Here is a 26493-nt window from a genome sequence, read left to right as displayed (position 1 = left end):
CAGTACAATTTTGACCCTACCTGATTTATATTATAACAGTACAATTTTGACCCTACCTAATTTACATTATAACAGCGTACAATTTTGACCCTACCTAATTTACATTATAACAGTACAATTTTGACCCTACCTAATTTACATTATAACAGCGTACAATTTTGACCCTACCTAATTTACATTATAATGGAGTAGAATTTTGACCCTCCCTGATTTATGTTATAACACAGTACAATATTGACCCTACATGCCTAGGTACTGGCAGTGCTATGGTGGGATTATCTGATAAAAATCTATTTTGTCTTGTGAACTTCTCGTTCAAGGAGGCCAAAGAAGAGGACATTTGTAGGTATGGTAAGCACTTGAAAGGTTTTACACACACTGTTTCCTCAGGATATTAAGACTTTTAACACTCAACATCTTACAGAGATAGATGTCGAAGGAGACACTCTCTTCTGCAATATCAACCTGAAGTCACACAGTAACAGGGTGACCTGGTGTCACACAGTAACAGGGTGACCTGGTGTCACACAGTAACCAGGTTAAATTATCCAATGTAACAGGGTGACTTGGTGTCCCACAGTAACAGGGTGACTTGGTGTCACACAGTAACAGGGAGACTTGGTGTCACACAGTAACCACACAGTAACAGGGTGACTTGGTGTCCCACAGTAACAGGGTGACTTGGTGTCACACAGTAACAGGGTGACCTGGTGTCCCACAGTAACAGGGTGACTTGGTGTTACACAGTAACAGGGTGACTTGGTGTCACACAGTAACAGGGTGACAGTGTCACACAGTAACAGGGAGACTTGGTGTCACACAGTAACCAGGTTAAATTATTTCACAGTAACAGGGTGACTTGGTGTCCCACAGTAACAGGGTGACTTGGTGTCACACAGTAACAGGGTGACCTGGTGTCCCACAGTAACAGGGTGACTTGGTGTTACACAGTAACAGGGTGACTTGGTGTCACACAGTAACAGGGTGACAGTGTCACACAGTAACAGGGTGACTTGGTGTCACAAAGTAACCAGGTAAAATGATCTCACAGTAACTGGGAGACCTGGTGCCAGAAAGTAACAGAATGACTTGGTGTCACACAGTAACTGGGTTAAATGATATCACACAATAACAGAGTGATCTGCTGTGACACAGTAGCAGAGAGACCTAATGTCTCATTAGAACAAGGATACATGATGTCATACAGGAAATAGGTTTTTGTTAGCTTTGAGGAACAGATGTTTTCCTGGGCGTTATTATGTGAAATCAGACAGGAACAGGTAGCTTTGGTGTCATCAAAGTGGCCACATGGAGAGAATAATGTACATCATAACTTGATAAATTCTAAACATTTGATTCAATCTAGAGGTATATCAGGTTCTTCAATCTGAAAGCATATCAGGTAGGATATTTTTTTTTTTTTTAAATTGACAAAAAAACATAAAAAAAAGTTTGGATTTTGGAAATTTAATGGTTACTTCCAATCATCCTATTGTATTATGCATCATCGGGTGACCATGATACATTGGGAGATAACCTGTGATTGTCACATTGAAGTACAATTGATTTTGAAAGTTGCTTTACAGGTAAAACATTAAACCCAGGCACTTTTGAAATTCATCGTGATATCAAACTTCACCACCATTTCTTAAAGTAATCAATAAGCTTGATTACCCGGCAGCATTGTGGAAGTCATCCTCATGCCAGATTGTTGCAGCACCACATATGTTAATCCAGCACTTTGGGACGTTGTCATGAAGTATGATTACCCCAGCACTATGAAGTATCACTCTGTATCATTACATGGTCACACACTCTTGATGATCTGCTGTCTTTCCTCTAACAAAAAGTTCCGGATGAGAGCATCAATATTTTCCTCCGATCGAGCCACTTGCTTTTCCATTGTATGTTTAAAGTCTTCTTTAACATTTTTGTTTACACCTCGAGTCACTGTTCTCTGTCTGAAACACAAATTCCTCATCTTTGACGGATGCAAAATAAAGTTTTCAAGTTCAACAAAAAACGAAAAAAACAAATTTTTGTTTTAAAAAACCTGCTAATGAATAAAAAGAAATATTTCAATGTCAGGTGTAACAACCTCACTAAGAGATTTGTAAAACATATATCTCTACCGCAGCTAAAAAGAAAATTTATATAAACAAAAACAGTACACAAACTACAAACAAGTTGTACAGTAAAAATTATCAGAAAAAACTGACTTTGAACAAATTTTCGAAATACAGCATATATGCATACTGAATATCATGAGGAAAATTGAAAAGATATTTTCACCATACATGCATACAGCATTTCATATATACTTGTTTATCTACTCAGTCTGACCACCGCCTAATATTTAGAGCTATAGACTGTGACTTGTACAGTAGACTAGTAACTGTACACCAGACTGGTAACTGTACAGTAGAGTGGTAACTGTACACCAGACTGGTAACTGTACATTAGACTGGTAACTGTACAGTAGACTGGTAACTGTACAGTAGACTGGTAACTGTACACCAGACTGGTAACTGTACATTAGACTGGTAACTGTACAGTAGACTGGTAACTGTACAGTAGTCTGGTAACTGTACAGTAGACTGGTAACTGTACAGTAGACTGGTAACTGTACAGTAGACTGGTAAATGTACTGGTAACTGTACAGTAGACTGGTAACTGTACAGCAGACAGGTAACTGTACAGTAGTCTGGTAACTGTACAGTAGACTGGTAACTGTACAGTAGACTGGTAACTGTACAGTAGACTGGTAACTGTACAGTAGAGTTGTAACTGTACATTAGACTGGTAACTGTACAGTAGTCAGGTAACTGTACAGTAGACTGGTAACTGTACAGTAGTCAGGTAACTGTACAGTAGACTGGTAACTGTACAGTAGTCTGGTAAATGTACAGTAGACAGGTAACTGTACAGTAGTCTGGTAACTGTACAGCAGACCGGTAACTGTACAGTAGTCTGGTAACTGTACAGTAGTCTGGTAACTGTACAGTAGACTGGTAACTGTACAGTGGTCTGGTAACTGTACATTAGACTGGTAACTGTACAGTAGACTGGTAACTGTACAGTAGTCTGGTAACTGTACAGCAGACTGGTAACTGTACAGTAGTCTGGTAACTGTACAGTAGTCTGGTAACTGTACAGTAGACTGGTAACTGTACATTAGACTGGTAACTGCACAGTAGACTGGTAACTGCACAGCAGACTGGTAACTGTACAGTAGACTGGTAACTGTACATCAGACTGGTAACTGTACAGTAGTCTGGTAACTGTACAGCAGACTGGTAACTGTACACCAGACTGGTAACTGTACATCAGACTGGTAACTGTACAGTAGTCTGGTAACTGTACAGTAGATTGGTAACTGTACAGTACACTAGTAACTGTACAGCAGACTGGTAACTGTACAGCAGTCTGGTAACTGTATAGCAGACTGGTTACTGTACAGTAGTCTGGTAACACTGGTAACTGTACAGTAGTCTGGTAGATGTACAGTAGACAGGTAACTGTACAGTAGTCTGGTAACTGTACAGTAGACTGGTAACTGTACAGTAGACTGGTAACTGTACAGTAGACAGCAGACTGGTAACTGTACAGTAGTCTGGTAACTGTATAGCAGACTGGTAACTGTACAGTAGACTGGTATCTGTACAGTAGTCTGGTAACTGTATAGCAGACTGGTAACTGTACAGTAGACTGGTATCTGTACAGTAGTCTGGTAACTGTACAGTAGACTGGTATCTGTACAGTAGTCTGGTAACTGTATAGCAGACTGGTAACTGTATAGTAGACTGGTTACTGTACAGTAGACTGGTAACTGTACAGTAGTCTGGTAACTGTACAGTAGACTGGTAACTGTACAGTAGACAGGTAACTGTACAGTAGTCTGGTAACTGTACAGTAGTCTGGTAACTGTACAGCAGACTGGTTACTGTACAGTAGACTATGCTATTCCTTCATCAATATACTTACTGAGCTATAGATTTTGTACTGATGGGAAGTATGTCCAGTGACACTTTGCCACCTTCTTGTGTTTTCAGAAATGCGAACTCCTCCAAAATATCAATGTCTACATGGTTAAGGATGTATACCAAAAAATATTCTATCAAAATATTTCAGTTAATAATGATGACACGCACATCAACCGTTTCCAATAAAATTCAATTTACCTTAAAATAATCTTTTCAATAATTTGTCCAACCAAAATAACAGAATTTTCATTGATGATCATGTCTTCACTTCATTTGTGATATTAATCAATTAAAGAAAAACAAGATACTTATTAACTTTCCAAGAACTTAATTAAAACATTGTGATGGTTGATAATTTCGTGCAAGTTCAAGTGCTGTAATTCTGACAAAAAAGGTTAATGAGAAGGAAATGAAACATCACTACACCTTCACCTTCCTATAACACAATTACACATCAAATCTGGGGTCAATATGCAAATAAGAGTAGAAACAAAAATTATGATAAAATAGTGAAATGGCGAGTACACAAAATGTTTTATAATCCGACAAATACTCAAAGGATACTGATGATAAAGTTGAAGAAGAGGTTGTAAGTAAATGACCCTTGACTTCTGATTTTCTTTGCGACTTGTTGAAATAACGGCTCCTGTCGAGGCCAATCATATTGTAGTAAAACAACCATGTGACCAAGGGCTGTATCATCTGTTTTGTTGGGAGATAATGCTTTTTCCTGAAAAAAAAAAAACAAATCCAAAATAAAAATATAAGATTAGATAACTGAATGAACAGATACAGGCATAAAAGAGTTCCATTTCCTGTTTTCATTTCTTCTTTTTTAGATACAAGAATTGGTCCTGTCTAGCTAGACCTTGAGTATTCCTAGACAAGTACCGTTCTTTTGTCATGCCTCATCTCCCTAACATATATTTAAGAGTCAATTCATTACAAGACACATTTAATATCTGTTATTCTCTAACATCAGAGATAAAAAAAGCTCCATGGACTTTAACTCCTAATCAGTAAACACAAAGATGACCCGAACAGGAAAGAAATGAATTTGATAAGAAAGTCAATTGATATTATTATGTTATAATATGTACAGAAGTTAATAAAAAAAAATTAAACAATTTGTTTGTTTAATATCATGAAACAATAAAAAGTTTTATCCCACATAGCAGCTTACATTACATGAACTACCCTTGAATGACTCAATGGCAGCTGAAAGGCAGCCATAGATATCTGATTTGTCAAATTATAGGCTTTGATATGTTACATCGTTTGACAAAGTTTCATTAAATTGATCTAAGGACTTATAAGCTATGGTCCATTACATATAGAAGAGACAAAAAAATAATAAAAGCTGATCCATGATATCAGATAAACTTCCTTTCTGTCTGGGACCTTACCTTTAAACAAGACAAGAGAAGCTGTACACAATAAGGAATTATCTCCTCTTCTGTACATAAAGTTAACAGTAGGTGGCGCCCCGAGAGAGGATCATTGGGTAAAGCATTTTTATCTGACCTTTGACCTCCAGGTAGATATGATATAACCTCCAGTAAGATCTCACAGGCTTTCTGTAACACACCATTGATAATGATAAGTCAAATTATTTCATTGTCATCCTGCAATGGCCAGAATACAAATTCTAGCTCGAAAAGAGGGGTGGACATACTACAGGACAATGAAATAGCAATTGTTTGTAATTCTACTGAAGAGCAATAAGTATGGTTGGAAATATTGACAAATTAATACAAAAAAAGTGTAGGATAAAACTGCAATATTTAAAATAATGAATATTGACAGAAAAGTTTAACAAATTTACCCGAGAATTATTTTCAATAATGATATGCTGTGCAAAATTCTACTTAAACATTTGCATCTTAAGTTACATATTGACTTTCACATAGGGCTAACAGTTTTTAGAACTAACAGTAATTAAGGGCTAACAGTACTCATGCTATCAGTATTTATGATTTCTGGTCGATATGTAACTGATCTCCGTGTTCTGACCTCTGGACTGGATTTTACTTACACTGTATTTCCCTAATGCCATGAAACAACATGCCATCTGGAGGGAACTACGAATCTGGAAAAAAACACCATGTAAATCATATAAAATAAGTTATCAGAAAGACACATACCAATTACTAAATTATCAAATAGACACATACCAATTACTGAATTATCAAATAGACACATACCAATTACTGAATTATCAAATAGACACATACCAATTACTGAATTATCAAACAGACACATACCAATTACTGAATTATCTAATAGACACATACCAATTACTGAATTATCAAATAGACACATACCAATTACTGAATTATCAAACAGACACATACCAATTACTGAATTATCTAATAGACACATACCAATTACTGAATTATCAAATAGACACATACCAATTACTGAATTATCAAAATGACACATACCAATTACTAAATTATCTAATAGACACATACCAATTACTGAATTATCTAATAGACACATACCAATTACTGAATTATCAAACAGACACATACCAATTACTAAATTATCTAATAGACACATACCAATTACTGAATTATCTAGTAGACACATACCAATTACTGAATTATCTAATAGACACATAACAATTACTGAATTATCAAACAGACACATACCAATTACTGAATCAATTACTGAATTATCAAACAGACACATACAAATTACTGAATTATCTAATAGACACATACCAATTACTGAATTATCTAATAGACACATACCAATTACTGAATCATTAAACAGACACATACCAATTACTGAATTATCTAATAGACACATACCAATTACTGAATTATCTAATAGACACAAATATCAAACAATTACTGAATTATCAAATAGACACATACCAATTAGAGAATTATCAAAATGACACATACCAATTACTAAATTATCTAATAGACACATACCAATTACTGAATTATCTAATAGACACATACCAATTACTGAATTATCAAACAGACACATACCAATTACTAAATTATCTAATAGACACATACCAATTACTGAATTATCTAGTAGACACATACCAATTACTGAATTATCAAACAGACACATACCAATTACTAAATTATCTAATAGACACATACCAATTACTGAATTATCAAACAGACACATACAAATTACTGAATTATCTAGTAGACACATACCAATTACTGAATTATCTAATAGACACATACCAATTACTGAATCATTAAACAGACACATACCAATTACTGAATTATCTAGTAGACACATACCAATTACTGAATTATCTAATAGACACATACCAATTACTGAATTATCTAATAGACACATACCAATTACTGAATCATTAAACAGACACATACCAATTACTGAATTATCTAAAACACAATTAGCAATTATTGAATTATCTAAAACATAAATACCAATTACTGAATTATCAAATAGACACATACCAATTACTGAATTATCAAACAGACACATACCAATTACTGAATCATTAAACAGACACATACCAATTACTGAATTATCTAATAGACACATACCAATTACTGAATTATATAAAATACAAATAACAATTACTAAATTATCAAATAGACACATACCAATTACTGAAGCATTAAACAGACACATACCAATTACTGAATTATCTAATAGACACATACCAATTACTGAAGCATTAAACAGACACATACCAATTACTGAATTATCTAATAGACACATACCAATTACTGAATTATCAAACAGACACATTATCAAATAGACACATACCAATTACTGAATTATCTAATAGACACATACCAATTACTGAATTATCTAATAGACACATACCAATTACTGAATTATCAAATAGACACATACCAATTACTGAATTATCTAGTAGACGCATACCAATTACTGAATTATCTAGTAGACGCATACCAATTACTTAATTATCTAATACACAAATACCAATTACTGAATTATCTAATAGACACATACCAAGTACTGAATTATCTAATACACAAATACCAATTACTGAAATACACAAATACCAATTACTGAATTATCTAATAGACACATACCAATTACTGAATTATCAAATAGAAACATACCAATTACTGAATTATCAAATAGACACATACATACTGAATTATCAAATAGACACATACCAAATACTGAATTATCTAAATAGACACATACCAATTACTGAATTATCAAATAGATACAAACCAATTGCTGAATTATCAAATAGACACATACCAATTACTGAATTATCAAATAGACACATACCAATTACTGAATTATCAAATAGACACATACCAATTACTGAATTATCTAATAGACACATACCAATTACTGAATTATCTAAAACACAAATACTAATTACTGAATTATCAAATAGACACATGCCAATTACTGAATTATCAAATAGACACATACCAATTACTGAATCATTAAACAGACACATACCAATTACTGAATCATCAAACAGACACATACCAATTACTGAATCATTAAACAGACACATACCAATTACTGAATCATTAAACAGACACATACCAATTACTGAATCATTAAACAGACACATACCAATTACTGAATCATTAAACAGACACATACCAATTACTGAATTACCTAAATCATAAACACTAATTACTGAATCATTAAACAGACACATACCAATTACTGAATCATTAAACAGACACATACCAATTACTGAATCATTAAACAGACACATACCAATTACTGAATCATTAAACAGACACATACCAATTACTGAATTATCAAACAGACACATACCAATTACTGAATCATTAAACAGACACATACCAATTACTGAATTATCAAATAGACACATACCAATTACTGAATCATTAAACAGACACATACCAATTACTGAATCATTAAACAGACACATACCAATTACAGAATCATCAAACAGACACATACCAATTACTGAATTATCTAATAGACACATACCAATTACAGAATCATCAAACAGACACATACCAATTACTGAATTATCTAATAGACACATACCAATTACTGAATCATTAAACAGACACATACCAATTACTGAATCATTAAACAGACACATACCAATTACTGAATTATCTAATAGACACATACCAATTACTGAATTATCTAATAGACACATACCAATTACTGAATTATCAAACAGACACATACCAATTACTTAATTATCTAATAGACACATACCAATTACTGAATTATCAAACAGCACATACAAATTACTGAATTATCTAATAGACACATACCAATTACTGAATTATCTAATAGACACATACCAATTACTGAATCATTAAACAGACACATACCAATTACTGAATTATCTAATAGACACATACCAATTACTGAATTATCAAAAAGACACATACCAATTACTGAATTATCTAATAGACACATACCAATTACTGAATCATTAAACAGACACATACCAATTACTGAATTATCTAAAACACAATTAGCAATTATTGAATTATCTAAAACATAAATACCAATTACTGAATTATCAAATAGATACAAACCAATTACTGAATCATTAAACAGACACATACCAATTACTGAATCATTAAACAGACACATACCAATTACTGAATTATCTAATAGACACATACCAATTACTGAATTATATAAAATACAAATAACAATTACTGAATTATCAAATAGACACATACCAATTACTGAATCATTAAACAGACACATACCAATTACTGAATTATCTAATAGACACATACCAATTACTGAAGCATTAAACAGACACATACCAATTACTGAATTATCTAATAGACACATACCAATTACTGAATTATCAAACAGACACATTATCAAATAGACACATACCAATTACTGAATTATCTAATAGACACATACCAATTACTGAATTATCTAATAGACACATACCAATTACTGAATTATCAAATAGACACATACCAATTACTGAATTATCAAACAGACACATAACAATTGCTAAATTATCTAATAGACACATACCAATTACTGAATTATCAAATAGACACCTACCAATTACTGAATTATCAAACAGACACATACCAATTACTGAATCATTAAACAGACACATACCAATTACTGAATTATCAAATAGACACATACCAATTACAGAATCATCAAACAGAGAAATACCAATTACTGAATTATCTCATACACAAATACTAATAATTAAATTATCCAAAAGACACATGCCAATTACTGAATTATCTAATAGACACATGCCAATTACTGAATTATCTAATAGACACATGCCAATTACTGAATAACCTTATACACTGAATTACCTTATAAACAAATACAAATATATGAATTATGTAATAAATATTCACAGACAGCATTGAAAAAAAGGCAGCACTGGCTGACATGTTACTATTAATGACACTTACACCCTATAGAAAATGTTATTAATGTTACAGTACAGTTAGTGGCAATGGTTCAACTAACCTTCATGCTGTCCTTAACCAATGGCGTACAGGACTGTAGGTGGGCCAAGGCATCCTGGAAAGCTCCCTAAAAATAACATGATTTTAATATACAACCTGGATACAATGGAAAGTACCCTGGTTTGGTTTCTATGATTTAAGTTTCTATCAACAGCTAGGGTCATTTAAGGACAGCTTCCTGATGGTGCGAGCATGTGTTTTAGGGATGCTGGGATACATTGGTATTAGCTTCATTATGATAGTGCAGAACTAAAGGCAACTTTATAGTGCTATCACACCGTAATATACTGCCGAGGCACCAGTTTTGTTATCGATGTCAGATAACAAATGATATAACATGGTGTTAAAACCAAATATTCTATAACATCAAAACAGAAACAATAAAATATCTCATGGTTCTAAAACAAGGGGGGAAAATCTCAATACGTAAGGCCTGGGAAAGTATATAACTGTATCCAACATGTCATTATCATCTGCTTTAAAAATAAAAAGTGACCAGGGCGGTTCAAACTTGAATTACATGAGTTATACAGATCTCCTAAAAGCCAACAGGGTCGGTTCACACATCCATCACATGACCTTTATTTAACAGGTGTGTTACAAGCTGATGGGTGGTTCACACATCCATCGAACAACCTTAATTTAACAGGTGCATTACAAGCTGATGGTTGGTTCATACATCCATCACATGACCCTAATTTAACAGGTGCGTTACAAGCTGACAGAGATGGTTCATGCATCTGTCACATGACTCAAGATTAACAGGTGCTTGTTAACTGTTAATAGTCAACAGGAGTTGATCATTCATCCATCACGTGACCAAAGTTTAACAGGTGAACAGAGGTTCAGTACAAGTTCACACACATCACATGATATAAGCTTAACAGATGTCTATAACATTCCAACAGGGGTGGTTTATTCAACTGTTACATGACCAAAGTTTTACATTGCCAGCTTACAGTAAAACATTGAAAATGGTTTACTTTAATACTTCAACTGAAGAAACATATTATACTGAAGTACAACCCATACCTGGTACATCAACATATCTGTCTGGAAATGGGCCATCCATGTCCAAGTCTCCATCCTCCATACTTCACACAGCCCAACAAACTCTGTAACAAACAGTTCATCTTCGACCTTGATATTTTTATGCTAATGCAATTTTTTAAGGGTGTGTGGAGGAGGGGGACATAATTACAGTGTTGTCCATCTGAAATATCATAACTTGAGAACCTCTCATGGGTTTTGGTTCATCTTCACCTCAAAGTATCATATCACCATGTACCTCTTAATCACCTAATCATATTAACATGGTCTTTGCTAAGGGTAACAAGGGTAAAAGTTCACATTTGACAAAATAATCAAATTCACCCAATTACATTATAGATTTATGTATGGAAGCAGGAACATTCATGAATTACAGACAATTTTCAGTTCTACTATTTTTTCTTCTATAATCATACCAGTATAAGGTGAGATTTACAATGCAAATACATCAAAAATGGGGGACACTTTTTATATTGATAAATGTGATTAATCCTTATATGGAGTAAACCATGTGATTAGACAGGTATTGTCCAACACTTGCACTTCTTATTAAAGTATTGATTTGAATATTTAGAGATATTCAGGACCAGGCCAAGTGAACATTACCTCTTTGAAGTTCCTGTTTGGAGTGCAGCAGTTCATAACATTTAAATGCTGTCAGAAAGCTTTCGATAATTTTCTGTGAGTCTGGTACTCCAGATGTTGCAACTATATGTGTTGCTGATCCACTTGTTTTGGACTTCTTCGCTTTGGAGCTGTGACAAAACATAATGATGACATTCTAGGTAAAACAGTACGCAAAGGATTTAAAAAATAACTCAGGTCTGTACATGTTTCCGTTTTCTGACTACTAAGTATTACTTTTCTTAAGTTTTCAATTAATTTGAATGGATGGTAACCCTAAACAAAACCTGGGGTGCGAGAAATCTTAATGTTTCATTGGAATATCCCTTAATAAATCCTGGACTCCTTGGGCAGGATAAAAGTTTTACTGGAATAGCCCAAAACAAAACCTGGAGTCCTTGATTAAGTAGATGATTTACTGGAACAGCTATAAACAAACCCTAGAGTCCTGGGGAGGGATAAATGTTTTACTGGAATAGTCCTAAACATAACCTGGAGTCCTGGGGTAGGATAGATGTTTTACTGGAATAGTCCTAAACATAACCTGGTGTCCTGGGGTAGGATAGATGTTTTACTGGAATAGTCCTAAACATAACCTGGAGTCTTCGGGACGGATAGATGTTTTACTGTAACAGCTATAAACAAACCCTAGAGTCCTGTGGTGGAATAGATGTTTTACTGTAACAGCTATAAACAAACCCTAGAGTCCTGTGGTGGAATAGATGTTTTACTGTAACAGCTATAAACAAACCCTAGAGTCCTGGGGTGGAATAGATGTTTTACTGTAACAGCTATAAACAAACCCTAGAGTCCTGGGGTGGAATAGATGTTTTACTGTAACAGCTATAAACAAACCCTAGAGTCCTGGGGTGGAATAGATGTTTTACTGTAATAGCTCTAAACAAAACCTGAAGCCTTGGGGAGGGATAGATATTTTACTGGAATAGCCCCCTATTTTTGTGAGGATTTTTTTTCCATACAAGATCGATGAAATCAGTTAAAGGATTTCTGATGTGTTACAGAGTCTCTGTTTAAAGTGGCATTACAATGGTAAAAGAGTAACACTGTTCTGTATGTTTGACACACCTTGTGTCATAGACAGATAAGTCACAGATCTACAGGATTTGCTGAGAAATTATAATAGCAAGCTTTACTTTACTAGATTATAAATACACATTAAAGGGAGAGCAAATTGTGTTCTAGGATCTAATAACAAACCAGGTTTGGTTGCCATGGTATCTACAGTATGAAACATACATTATTTTAGTGAAAATATTATTTTAGCATTTTTCATGCAGGTCAGGTCAATGCTCCAAAATATGACTCCACTTACTACAATTCTGAATGTTGTTTACGTAGCAATGGTTAGAAAGAACAAATTCATCAGTTCTCCAATTTGACAAAGCATGATAAATGGCACTATGATTTGACTGCACAATAAAAAGAAATTTCAAGTAATCTTAGTTATACATCAGCCTCGATGTAAATGCCACAAGAGAGGTTTTGTATCTGCCACACCTTTACTGTTTTTCTATACAAAAATGTTTACTTGCAGATCATGTTTACTTATGTATCATGTTTACTTACGTATCATGTTTACTTACAGATCATGTTTACATACAGATCCTGTTTACTTATGTATCATGTTTACTTACAGATCATGTTTACTTATAGATCATGTTTACATACAGATCATGTTTACTTACAGATCATGTTAACTTACGTATCATGTTTACTTACAGATCATGTTTACTTACGTATCATGTTTACTTACAGATCATGTTTACTTACAGATCATGTTTACATACAGATCATGTTTACTTACGTATCATGTTTACTTACAGATCATGTTTACTTACGTATCATGTTTACATACAGATCATGTTTACTTACAGATCATGTTAACTTACAGATCATGTTTACTTCTGTATTATGTTTACTTACAGATCATGTTAACTTACAGATCATGTTTACTTACAGATCATGTTTACTTACAGATCACGTTTACTTACAGATCATGTTTACTTACAGATAATGTTTACTTCTGTATTATGTTTACTTACAGATCATGTTTACTTCTGTATTATGTTTACTTACAGATCATGTTTACTTACAGATCATGTTTACTTACAGATCATGTTTACTTACAGTATCATGTTTACTTACAGATCATGTTTACTTATGTTTACTTATAGATCCTGTTTACTTACAGATTATGTTTACTTACAGATCATGTTTACTTACAGATCCTGTTTACTTACAGATCATGTTTACTTATGTATTATGTTTACTTATAGATCATGTTTACTTACAGATCCTGTTTACTTACAGATCATGTTTACTTACAGATCATGTTAACTTACAGATCATGTTTACTTACAGATCATGTTAACTTATGTATTATGTTTACTTACAGATCATGTTTACTTACAGATCATGTTTACTTATAGATCCTGTTTACTTACAGATCATGTTTACTTACAGATCATGTTTACTTACAGATCCTGTTTACTTACAGATCATGTTTACTTATGTATTATGTTTACTTACAGATCATGTTTACTTATGTATTATGTTTACTTACAGATCATGTTTACATACAGATCATGTTTACTTACAGATCCTGTTTACTTACAGATCATGTTTACTTACAGATCATGTTTACTTACAGATCATGTTTACTTACAGATCATGTTTACTTACAGATCATGTTTACTTACAGATCATGTTTACTTATGTATTATGTTTACTTACAGATCATGTTTACTTACAGATCATGTTTACTTACAGATCATGTTTACTTACAGATCATGTTTACTTACAGATCATGTTTACTTACAGATAATGTTTACTTACAGATCATGTTTACTTACAGATCATGTTTACTTACAGATCCTGTTTACTTACAGATCATGTTTACTTACAGATCATGTTTACTTACAGATCATGTTTACTTACAGATCATGTTTACTTACAGATCATGTTTACTTATAGATCATGTTTACATACAGATCATGTTTACTTACAGATCACGTTTACTTACAGATAATGTTTACTTACAGATCATGTTTACTTACAGATCATGTTTATGTATGGATTATGTTTACTTACAAATTATGTTTACTTACGGAGAAGGGTTGTCTAATAAGTCATTGCTGAATCCTTCTATAAGGACCAGAGGTCCATGAACAGTGGCTCCACCTGTAATAAATCTTTATATAAGAATCATGACTAAACAGTAAAACACATGCAGTTTACAGGAACATTTGATCAATGTGACTTACCTGAAAGGTTTAAGATAATTCATGAACAAACCCTAGAGTCCTGGGGAGGGATAAATGTTTTACTGGAACAGCTTACAGTAGATGGCATTGTCACTTTATTTGAGCAAAGAGCACAAAAAGCACTTTGAAATAACAGCTTGTACTCCAAAATCAAGCTTGTCCAACATACCTACAAAAGCGTCGGGATCGACACTGCTGACGTAGGTGTATAAACACTCGAGGAAGAGCACAGTGGTGACATACACAATCTGTTTGGTGTAGGGACTGCCCTGGATCTGTTTAGCTCTGTTGTAGACATTAAACACATACTGCCACTGTTGATCCCTGTAACAAATATCAGGCCTACAGTGATTTCTGGAGAACTGTTTGGTTGGTTTATCATACTGTGAAAAGTCAGAGTCATTATGAGGAGGAGTCTCCTTGCAGAGGCTACCTCAAAGAACAACATATAGGATGCTGGCTGAATGATATCCAGGACAATGTGGGTAAAATTATATTGATTTGGTTTGTTGTTGCTGAAGTCCTATTAACAACCAGGGTTATTTCAGGATGTACCATGATTGGGTGGTGGAGGAAAGACAGAGTTCTCTGAGGAAAACCACCAACCTGCAACTAGTACTTGGTGGCTGCCCCACACAGGCCTAAAATCAGTCACCCAGATGTAGAAGGCTAGTGATAAAGACAGTCAGGTGCCTTAACCCCTTGACCTCCAAGGCCACAGGTAAATTTACTGCCTCAGGAGACAACTACATCGGCAGAGAGTCAGAAATCTATTTCTCAACTTCCTGGGAAACACAAATTGCTTTTGGTAGGGAGAATTAAACCACAATCTTTACCGGAGGTTATGTAGGTCATCAGATATTTACCTGAGGTTATGTAGGTCATCAGATCTTTACCAGAGGTTATGTAGGTCATCAGATCTTTACCTGAAGTTATGTAGGTCATCAGATATTTACCTGAGGTTATGTAGGTCATCAGATCTTTACCGGAGGTTATGTAGGTCATCAGATCTTTACCTGAAGTTATGTAAGTCATCACATCTTTACCTGAAGTTATGTAGTCTAGATTTTGACTAAACTTACCTAGTCTGTGTGAAAAGGTGCGAGTCTAACTCCCAGTCCAGATTTTGACTAAACGTACCTAGTCTGTGTGAAAAGGTCCGAGTCTATCTCCCAGTCTAGATTTTGACTAAACTTACCTAGTCTGTGTGAAAAGGTTTGAAGTCTATCTCCCAGTCTAGATTTTGACTAAACTTACCTAGTCTGTGTGAAAAGGTCCGAGTCTATCTCCCAGTCTAGATGTTGACCAATCAGGACTAGAAGTTTCAGTAGACTTCCCCAGGGATCAATGACTTGACTCTCACGGTCGTAGAGTCCAGGAATCAACACAAATCGCTTGCCTTTCTTTGTGGGGGAAACCTGATCTAAACAGACAAAAAATTAACTGTGATTTAGCTTGGCAGGGGAGGTTTGCTTGATATAAATATAAAAGTATTTTCTGACTGTGTTATTGTTATCGACATAGTCTCAAGTGCCAGAAGATCTCCCAGAGAAGCATTAATGAATGAAAATCATACAGTATTGAGTACAACCTTCATTACCATTAGTTTTAACAGCAAGGACTGATGAGAGCATCATGACATCACAACACAAAAATTATTATTACAGTCTCATCACAACACTGGTTGTCTAGTAGTGTTGTAATAGGTGAAAAGCAAATGTGGAGACAGCTGTTGGGTTGATATTGGGGTAACAGATCAGATGCATTTGAGAATATATAATTTTATCACCTGGTGATGGAGGCTGGCTAGAAGGTAGACATGGAGCCTGTGTTATAAACATCACATAGAACTCAATAGCCTGCTGTAGCCATTTATACAGCTGTCTCTGAGGGACGTCCATCTTTTTGACCTTCTGCAGGACCAATGGTAGCACATCACATACTGAAATCCCGAACAGATTGTGAGATATAACAAAACACCAAACATTGTACTTGAATGCAACACAGTATACCAAAAAATTATCAAGTATTTCTAAATTAAGATAAAACTTCATCTACTAAAAGATTAATTGTTTAGTTCAACAAAAGAAGTTGTTTAAACCAACATTACCTAATTACACCTATTTGCACTGACTCCAGCCCTAAGAAAGATCAGTCCCTCTACCTGTTCATATCATTTCTGTTTCAAGCTTGAGAATAGAAGTGACAACACTCCATTCTACATAGCCAATTAACAACCATCCACTCAGCTTGGCAGCTGAACAACCCTCCACTCTGCTTAGCAGCTTAAAAACCCTCCACTCCATTCACCAGCTTAACAACCGTCCCCTCTGCTCAGCAGCTTAACAGCCCTCCACTCTAACTAGCAGTTTAACAACCCTCCACTCTAATTAGCAGTTTAACAACCCTCCACTCGGCTTAGCAGCTTAAAAACCATCCACTCTACTTAGCATTATGTTGTAATGCAATAAATCTGTGAAAATAATTACTCACTGAAAAGCTTTCTATAACAGTTCACAGCAGTTGCATACCCAGCCTTCTTCTCCGCTCGCTGTAACTTCTCAATCAGTGTTAACTGTACAACAGATACAAATTTTTAATATAAACAGCCTTATCATCTCTACATCTATATCATATTGTATTTCTGATATAATGACAATTACTGTAAAAACAACATTTTTCATGGCCAGTTTATTTTTGTTGATTTTTTGTGGGAACTTTTCATACATGAATTCTTAAGTCAATAAACTTTTAAAATTCATTTATTGATCTACATCCATCTACAAAAAGAAAACAACAAAAAAAGTATTTTTTTTTTTTTAGTTATTGAATAGAATGACAAAACAAAATGTTATTTCATTGTCTTATGACCCTTCTCCTGACTCTCATAACTAGTATGTTGGCCCCTTGCACATTTCCCCAAGCTTTAAGAGCCCTAGCTCCCTTTGAGTTTTGTTCATACTAATATTTTGATATTCCCATGCCTGTTTATAAGCTTGCCTATGAGAACTAAATATACTAATACATTAAGGTAAGAGCGTACCCCATGTTCATCCACTAGACTAGCAAACTTCCTCATAGCCAGAAGTAATAGGCGACACTGCTCCAGGGTGTCACTCATCTTGTCTGCCACGTGTAATAACATCTCACACTGAGAATGTGTGGAAATGGCTGCAAAGATTTCTGTAAATAGGCAACAAAACACAAAACAAATTATCCTTTGGATGTCTATAAACTTATAAAACATTTTTGACATACCTGTTTCTGTTTTTTTATGTACCGTATTTTACCGCAAATAAGCCCCCCACCCAGTTCAAAAAGACTTGTCAAAAGAGGGGAGGGGGCTTATTTGCGGGCAATCCCCCTGTTCACGAGAAGTATGTGTGTCCGTCATCTTAGATTTTTGGAGGTAATTTATTCTGAAAGAGGATGTCTTTACCAAAAGCATAAATAAAAGATGGTCCAGCCATTCTTACTACTGTACATACTATGGTCATTCTAATGGTTAAAACTCCATGTCACAGTTGTCATATTACTGTATATACCAGGTTAAGATATCTATTCTGACCAACAAATTTCACTTTTGTCTGCTAGATTCATAGAAACGAAATGCCATACAAATATTCCAACATACCCATATTAGATATTTGTTTTCTATTATTAAATATAAAATATCATTTAAAATATGGTCTATGTTATATTTGCTTCCTAATTCATTTTGACCTACTTTCAAGAACAAGAATGTGAACGTTTGACATCTTACTCCTGTTTTGCTCAAAATCAACAAACACATCTATATCATTCAAAAGGCAACAGTACGTTATCTTATACCTGTCAGAAAACTGTTGCGGTTATCTGAAGTTTCTGACTGAAGCACGCCCAGAATGGCTTGAACTTCTGCCCACAGACGACTTTCTCCAGGAAATGCCACAAACCTGAGGACAAAACAAAACCTCAAATCTTTACATCAGTGTCACAGTTACATAAGATTAACATGGACTATTTAATTACAGATGTTTAAAAGTTCCTCTTGTCAGTGAAACTTGTTATCATGTTTTACTTCATATTCATAATATTAAGAAAAAAAGACAGAACCATTGATGGAATTAATGAACAACAATCAATATTTACAGCCATTTATGATAATGCAAACTTAAATACTTAGAAAACCTTCCCAAAGGAAATCAAATTTTTTTTGAAAAAAAAAATACAAAAATTACGTTATCATCTCCGTATTGGATACCAATTTATAAACATGGCTGAAATTTGTTCCCTGTGAACTTGCCCAACCCAAGACAACTGCGAAATACTTGTCCTGTGAAATTAAATAATAACAACAGTAATTGGCAGGCTTACTATCGACCATAAGCTAGATTCGTCAGATTGAGGAGGTGAATTAACAATAAATATAAACTTGATCAATTTTACAACATTTGTCAAACAAGTTATTTCAATTCATATTAATCAGACTTGTTGGCCTGGATGTAAGTGCACAAAGGGTCTTATTGCAGGAGGAAACTGGAGTACCCAGGGAAAACCCACATGTTTGGACATGTGAACACTTAGCTTTTCACGTCCGTTCTGGGAATTGAACCCCAAACAGTTAGGTAAAAGGTGAGTGTGTTATCACTGCACCACCCAACCATCACAGGAGAGACACCCCAGTTATACAAAATTGAGTCCCTTTCTCCCAAGGATGCTTCTGACCACTGGTATGTATGGTAAAAGTGCAAAATAATCTTAATACAACTTTTACATTATTTTAAAGGTAATAAATTAACTTACATTTCTTCCAATAACTTGGCAGCTTCTTTGATATTTTTACCGACCTTTTCCAGATTATATGCCTCAAACTGAAATTAAAAAACACAGCACTAAAACCTAATACTATAATAATATCGTACAAATTCAGATGGCATGTCTGATCAAGATGTTCCCGAGATCTGTGGCATGTTGTATATATAGCCATCGACAAAACAGAACATATCAACTCAGTAATGATCATGTACAAATAAACCTGGCAAATTAAACTGACCAGTAAAACATCAGCTCCAGTATTAAAATACAATGATACATATTTCGCAACTGCACCAGTAAGTAGGGACATAGTAACCTTTATTGAGACAGGAAACAGAGAAGCAACGACTAATAGCATGGCACGGATACCGGGTAGCGGGATCCGGAAGAAATGTCACAGGGCCATCACTGGCGCAGGATTTTCTTGAAAATATCCACAGACACAACTTATACATACCTGGATGAACGATCATTCTGTTTACTATATAAAGCGTTAGTAAGACTGCACTTGGAGTATGGAGCTAGTATTTGGCACCCGCATCATACACAGGATATTAACTTATTAGAGAATGTACAAAGAAGAGCAATGAAACTTTTATCAGGAATGAAAGAATTAACATATGTTGAGAGAATGATAAGACTAAAATTACCATCATTAAAGTACAGACGGACCGTGGGGACATGATTGAGGTTTTCAAGATCTTATGAGGATTGTATTACAACGAAGGATCTGCAAATTTAATCAGCAGAGTTCAGAACAAAATAACAAGAGGCAATTCTTACAGCCTGGAAAAATTTGGATCACGTCTGGATCTCAGGAAGTTTTCTTTCTCTCAAAGGGTGGTAAATGATTGGAACTCTCTACCAGATTATATAGTACAGGCGCCAACTTTAAACTCATTTGAAAACATGCTTGATAAATATTAGAAAAGTGTGGATAGAACATATAACATCTTTATTTAAACCAGAAGTGACAACATTAAACTAATGAATTGTGACAAGGTTTCGGACCTGAAATAGAGGCATAAGGCCTGCGTTCAGTAACTACTAATGTATAACTTTTTTAAAAAGTCAACGTCAGATATTGATGTCATAGGTCCTTGGAAAACTTCGACAACTATCACACACAATAAATATGTACTGTGTCGAGTTGTTTTACAGTCACGATTGATGGAAGACAACATGTTAACACTGATTAATTCGTTTTTACCTGAATTGAAAAGTTTTGCGGGAACAACGTTCTTGCTGTAATCATCCATGCTTTAGCTGCGAATGGGTCTGTTTTCATGCATGATCGTGCACGGGAAACGAGCCAGTCTTCGTCAGAAAGTTTCTGACATACAGCTGCCATATTAAAGCTAGGATCTAATACCGAGGAAAAATATCGACATTAAATTTTCTTTCACGACTGTTCAATCGGTTCAGTTCTTTGCAAGAACTCTTCAGTGAAGAAAAATAAACTTTCCATAGCGGAAGTAAGTATTAGATTGTAATTTTAAAAATGAGCGTTGAGGAATTTCCGGATACTTGTATCAACATAACCTATTTTCATAAGAAAGCTTTAACATACATTACTTTTATTTTCTTTCTGAGCATATACATGTGTTAAGGAAATATTACAATTACATAGTTACTTTAGATATTTGCATCTTTGTGTAACCAAATATTTTAAATATCCGGATATGTCCAAACTCCATATTTAGTTTGCGATTTAGTCTGTACCAACCGGCAAGGTGCTTGAGCTGAAAATCGATTGTTTTCACATAAATGATTGGTATTAGTACAGTTTTTGGACGGCAGATATTGTATCGCAGCACTGCACTTACATCAAGATATTTTGCTAAAATGGTAACACTCTGCGTTTAAAGAATGTTAAATCTGCATAACAGCGAAATATGCGCCGAAATGCTTGCAGTTATCCATGTAGTTAGGATGTTAACCTACCGTCCAAAACACACGTGTTCACATAATTGATTGCTTTGTTAATTAAGTTATGTCAGGTACATTTCTGACTTCTGTACGATAAAACACCACGATCATTGACACATTCTAATTACCAGTGCTATCTATATGCAAATCTTTGTTGTCTACATATGTATTTTGTCACAAGCAGACTGCAAAATCTCACTTAAAACCAGTATTACGACCACTTCGTAATCAACACTGTTTCATTTTAGCATGACATTTCTCTATGTAGCTTAAAATCGTAAGGATCCTGCCAATAACAATTTTTATGACAGATGCATATTTTCTAAAATGCTAAAAATAACAACCCAAGTAGCGGTCTTAAAAAAACAAATTCATGTTTTTTTTCTGAAAGTAAGCATCTGTATTTTACAAAATTGTTTATTCTCCAATAATTTACCATGTTAAGTTAGAAAAAAGTCACCTTTGCCAAGTGTAGGATTTCACTGTTTTACTTTGGATCTGTTCCTAAAAATGTCTGGTTTAGGAGCCAAAAGAAACCTGTTTTGTTTTACATGTTGCTGTCACAGTCAATAGTAGATTATAATTTCATTAATCATTTTTTTATGTTTTCAGGCCTCCGAAGCTAAAAGAGCAAAGTTGTCTGATGCAGAGAGACAAGATTTGTTATCTCCCTTGAAGGCTGCTGGGTGGAACGAGGTAGAAGGACGAGATGCGATCTATAAGGAATTTTTATTTAAAGACTTCAATGAGGTAATCATATCCTTAATGAGTTTGAATCGATCAGCAGAATTTCAGTTAACACAGTTTGTAAAATTTGTCTTGTTGCGATAATTGTTGTTGTCTTTGTATAAACTTGTTGTCCTCTCATTGTAGGCATTTGGGTTTATGACAAGAGTAGCACTTCTAGCTGACAAGATGGACCATCATCCAGAGTGGTTCAATGTTTATAACAAGGTGAGCTAAAAGTTACAAAAGCTGTGGTTTTCTTCTGTTATTCCAAGGTTTCTTCTGTGGATTGAACTAGAAATCAGAGATTTTGTCTTCTGTGGGAACTAGATGTCAGTATATAAAAAGTTTGTCTCAGCCAGGCACCTTTGCACTGAATTCATTATGTATGCAAGGGGTGAATTTATCTCAATACCTGCTATCACCTCAGGCATGAGGCTCATGTCACAGATAAATGGGGCCGTGGGGCAGATGGCGGTGCTCAGGTAGTTGTCTGTCTGCACCCTCAGGCAGTCACTATACATACCAAACATTATTCTGTGATTACAATTAGGGACCATCACTTTAAAAACAAACACTGTTTATAGCTGTCATCAATTTACTTACATCAGGGTGATCTCTGGTTTACTAAAATTGGTTAGTAACCTCACCCAGTGGGAATTTCCATTTAATCAAGCAGAAGAGTGTCTGACTAGAGACTGAAAGTTCGCTATTTCATATCTTAGATGGAGCAAGGTGTTTTTCATTAGTTCTTTTTAGTTCAAATTTGATGCTGTTGACCAATCCAAGGGTATAGACTACAGGAGAATACACAAATGCTTACTGCAATATTTGGAGACATTTAACTTGAGTGGTGTTGTTACTAGCCTAGGCTAGTGGAAAATTCCCTCTAGTCAAGCAGTACAGTGTCCTACTAAAGACCAAAAAGTCACTATTTTAAACTGCATTGGGGCTGGGTGTTTCTCATTACTCCTTCATTTTAAATATATACCAGGCCTACAATAAAATGACATTGTACATCTAAAAAAAATCACCAAGATTATATCCACAAGTAACAAATGTATTTGTTGATTGTTATCTTCCAGGTCCAAGTAACCCTAAGCACTCATGATGTTGGAGGTCTGTCAACACGGGACGTCAAACTGGCCAGTTTCATGGAGACGGCTGTGGGCAAATAGATGTGACAGATTTTGTCAGACGACAGTGGGCTGGAACACCTCAGGAAATGATCATGATGCTGTGTTATTAATTAACTGATGAATAATTGTCTAAACTGAAAAATCATTTAAGTCAGAAAAATTCCTACTCATAGATGTCCGTAGAATTTTGAACTTCAGTTCATATTTTGTCTCCCAAATACCAAAGAACTTATTTAGAAATAAAAGCACAGCTTTCAATGATTCATTTAACAACATTCCTAAATATTTTTCCTAACTGAACTTCCCAAATATTAAAACTAAATTCATTAGAAAGTCTGATTGAGATGTAACTTTGATGGGGATATTAAAATGATCTTATTCACAGGCCTACTCCGGGCTGTAGGAAGAATGGGGGCACGCCACAGTGTCCGAAATCTACTCAGGGCTGTAGTTGATCCACAAAGTCCCGACAGTCCTCTCAAGGAGAGCCAAAAGTCTTAAGTTTATAGGGTTGTGTGGAGGTTGGAATGAGCGGGTCTGGTCTGTCTACCTGCTCACATTGCAATGTCTATCCCTGTAGACTTTAGTATATTGTAGCATTTTCCATCACCTGAAATCATATTTTTCTAGCTGGTCAATATCTACCTGTCTATCTCTGTGAACAACAGATTTTTACATCATATCAACTCCTGTTACTTTACCTAGTGTTAGACAACATGGCATTTCAATCATGGATGTTACAACTTTTTTTTTCCAGCCATCATGTTTTACGGTCTGAGGCAACTGGCCCACAATTTTCCCCCTGCCTTCTGTATCACTATTGTGACATACAATGCTCTGTACATTCCAATAATTATGAAAAATGATTTAAGGTATTAGGAATGGGTCATGTTTAACCAACATTTGTGTGTTTGTAAATCTGTAGAAAGTAGGTGTGTGAACAGTGTATGTTCTCATATTTTTTTTTGTTACTAATCAGAGTTGTTTGTTACGATTTTAGGATATTGGTGAACCCTTTATATACTCTCTGCTGTACCTTTGTTGAGCTTATTTTTTACCTCTGTTTATGTGTTCGGAATCTGCACTGAGAAGACCACTGGTGATCACTTTAAAACATAAACAGTTAACCCTGATAAGGTTACCTAAACTGTATTTAAAAAATCTGACACAATTAATTTCTTATTAACTCTGGATAAAATATTTATCGGTGAAACTTTGACCTAGGAATGTATGTAACAGAGGTCATTATCTATTTCTCTGCTAGGCTTTGAACCTGGGACCTCTGGCTCACTAGTCTTACAATCAACTGATTGAGCTTAAGAGAATTTCTCTCTAGCCGAGCAGTAACAGTGTATCATGACTAGTACCAGGATCATCTTATATTTGTGTACAACTTGTTTTTTTAATCAATTATGAATATTTCTACAAATTTTTTTGCGATAATTACAGATGGTGATAAAAAAAAAATCACATTATTTATGTAATTGCCATTGTATAATTATACTTCGAGTTATGTTGAAACATCATTTCAACATGTATTTAAATTATGAAATTATTATACTGTGCCAAAATGCTGTCATCACAGCAGGTACTGCCAGACAAGTGCTGCCTTAACATCATTTTATAAATTTTTTTTTTAATTTCTTGTGTGAAAACTAGTCCTATTGTTTGTAGATATTTTTATACAGTATAACAAAGTTAGTAGTATTAATGATAGTGAAGTCTAAAATTTGTATTATTGTGATTAAGGATATGATCCAACATAGAAGCAGTTAAAATGATAGGGACTGGGAAAAAAGACAGTCTCCAGAAAACTTCATTTCTGAAACTGGATACTGAGGTATGAGAAATTTTTCAGTTTTAAAACCCAATAATTAGATACTTCATCAGTAATTTATGCTTAATATATCTTCCACTGGTATTGCATGAAAACCTTTATATAAATATCTTTTCATGAATAAAGTTTTTGTATCAGTCAGTCAGCACCGTTGTGGGCATTAAAACTTTTCACAAAGAATCATTCCCATTTAATGAACAAATATTTTTTTTTCAGTACAAGTACTTGAAAAAATTATTACAAAGGATTCTTCACATGAGGACAAGAGTACTTTTTGTATTAGATCCTTCATTAAGATGTATTTTGCGACTGCTGTCTTTTTGGGAAGCATTTATATATAATCACAGTATTACATATACCAAATGTGTTGTGAAATAAACTGAGATATCAATATTTCTTGTTCGCCTTTTTCTTCAAAAAAAAAAAACATGCTGATAAGATCATATACAATTCTTCAAAGTTTTTGATTTGCTGTCTTTCCATGTTAATAACCATGAGGTGGATGACATACAAATGTTATTGGTGTAAGGGTTAAGCTCTGTGAATGACGACTCAGTTTTAAGACAGACCCAAAGGTCCAAGCTCTGTGAATGGCGATTCAGTTTTAAGACAGACCCAAAGGTTCAAGGTCTATGAATGATAACTCAGTTTTAAGACAGACCCAGTAAG

The 26493-nt window shown here is 34.5% G+C and overlaps 2 protein-coding genes across 2 annotated transcripts; one reads left to right on the top strand and one right to left on the bottom strand.

The window, feature by feature from the left end:
* Positions 1-1495: 1495 nt before the first annotated feature.
* LOC132547826 (integrator complex subunit 10-like) lies at positions 1496-21595 on the bottom strand. Its single transcript, XM_060211628.1, has 17 exons — positions 21404-21595; positions 20182-20249; positions 19228-19331; positions 18440-18579; positions 17890-17971; positions 17186-17338; positions 16654-16819; positions 15566-15720; positions 15241-15313; positions 12095-12243; positions 11471-11553; positions 10440-10505; positions 6019-6072; positions 5390-5560; positions 4548-4713; positions 3985-4081; positions 1496-1961 (listed from the first exon to the last, which is right to left on the bottom strand). Exons 1-17 carry the CDS (start codon positions 21542-21544, stop codon positions 1808-1810), a joined length of 2022 nt encoding a protein of 673 aa, XP_060067611.1. The 5' UTR covers positions 21545-21595; the 3' UTR covers positions 1496-1807.
* Positions 21596-21928: 333 nt separating this feature from the next.
* LOC132547823 (pterin-4-alpha-carbinolamine dehydratase-like) lies at positions 21929-26217 on the top strand. The gene is made up of 4 exons (XM_060211625.1): positions 21929-22041; positions 22735-22872; positions 22996-23076; positions 23934-26217. The coding sequence occupies exons 1-4, from the start codon at positions 21961-21963 to the stop codon at positions 24024-24026; spliced, it is 393 nt and encodes a 130-aa protein (XP_060067608.1). The 5' UTR covers positions 21929-21960; the 3' UTR covers positions 24027-26217.
* Positions 26218-26493: the final 276 nt, after the last annotated feature.

This window comes from Ylistrum balloti, unplaced genomic scaffold (assembly GCF_031769215.1).
Source record: "Ylistrum balloti isolate Yb309-2 unplaced genomic scaffold, AGI_CSIRO_Ybal_v1 Utg369980, whole genome shotgun sequence".
Taxonomy (NCBI): Eukaryota; Metazoa; Mollusca; class Bivalvia; order Pectinida; family Pectinidae; genus Ylistrum; species Ylistrum balloti.
Note: the sequence above shows the minus strand (reverse complement) of the source record. Positions and strands in the feature narration are given on the sequence as shown.

What these genes read in the sequence shown, in the direction of transcription:
- LOC132547826 (XM_060211628.1), bottom strand. Translation starts at nt 21,544, where the DNA reads ATGGCAGCTGTATGTCAGAAACTTTCTGACGAAGACTGGCTCGTTTCC. An exon ending in CGATCCCGACGCTTTTGTAG is followed by an intron (nt 15,314 to 15,565) that starts GTATGTTGGACA and finishes GATTTATTACAG; the next exon opens with GTGGAGCCACTGTTCATGGA. An exon ending in TTATTAGACAACCCTTCTCC is followed by an intron (nt 12,244 to 15,240) that starts GTAAGTAAACAT and finishes GTTTTGTCACAG; the next exon opens with CTCCAAAGCGAAGAAGTCCA.
- LOC132547823 (XM_060211625.1), top strand. Translation starts at nt 21,961, where the DNA reads ATGATTGGTATTAGTACAGTTTTTGGACGGCAGATATTGTATCGCAGC. An exon ending in TATTTAAAGACTTCAATGAG is followed by an intron (nt 22,873 to 22,995) that starts GTAATCATATCC and finishes CTCTCATTGTAG; the next exon opens with GCATTTGGGTTTATGACAAG. An exon ending in GGTTCAATGTTTATAACAAG is followed by an intron (nt 23,077 to 23,933) that starts GTGAGCTAAAAG and finishes GTTATCTTCCAG; the next exon opens with GTCCAAGTAACCCTAAGCAC.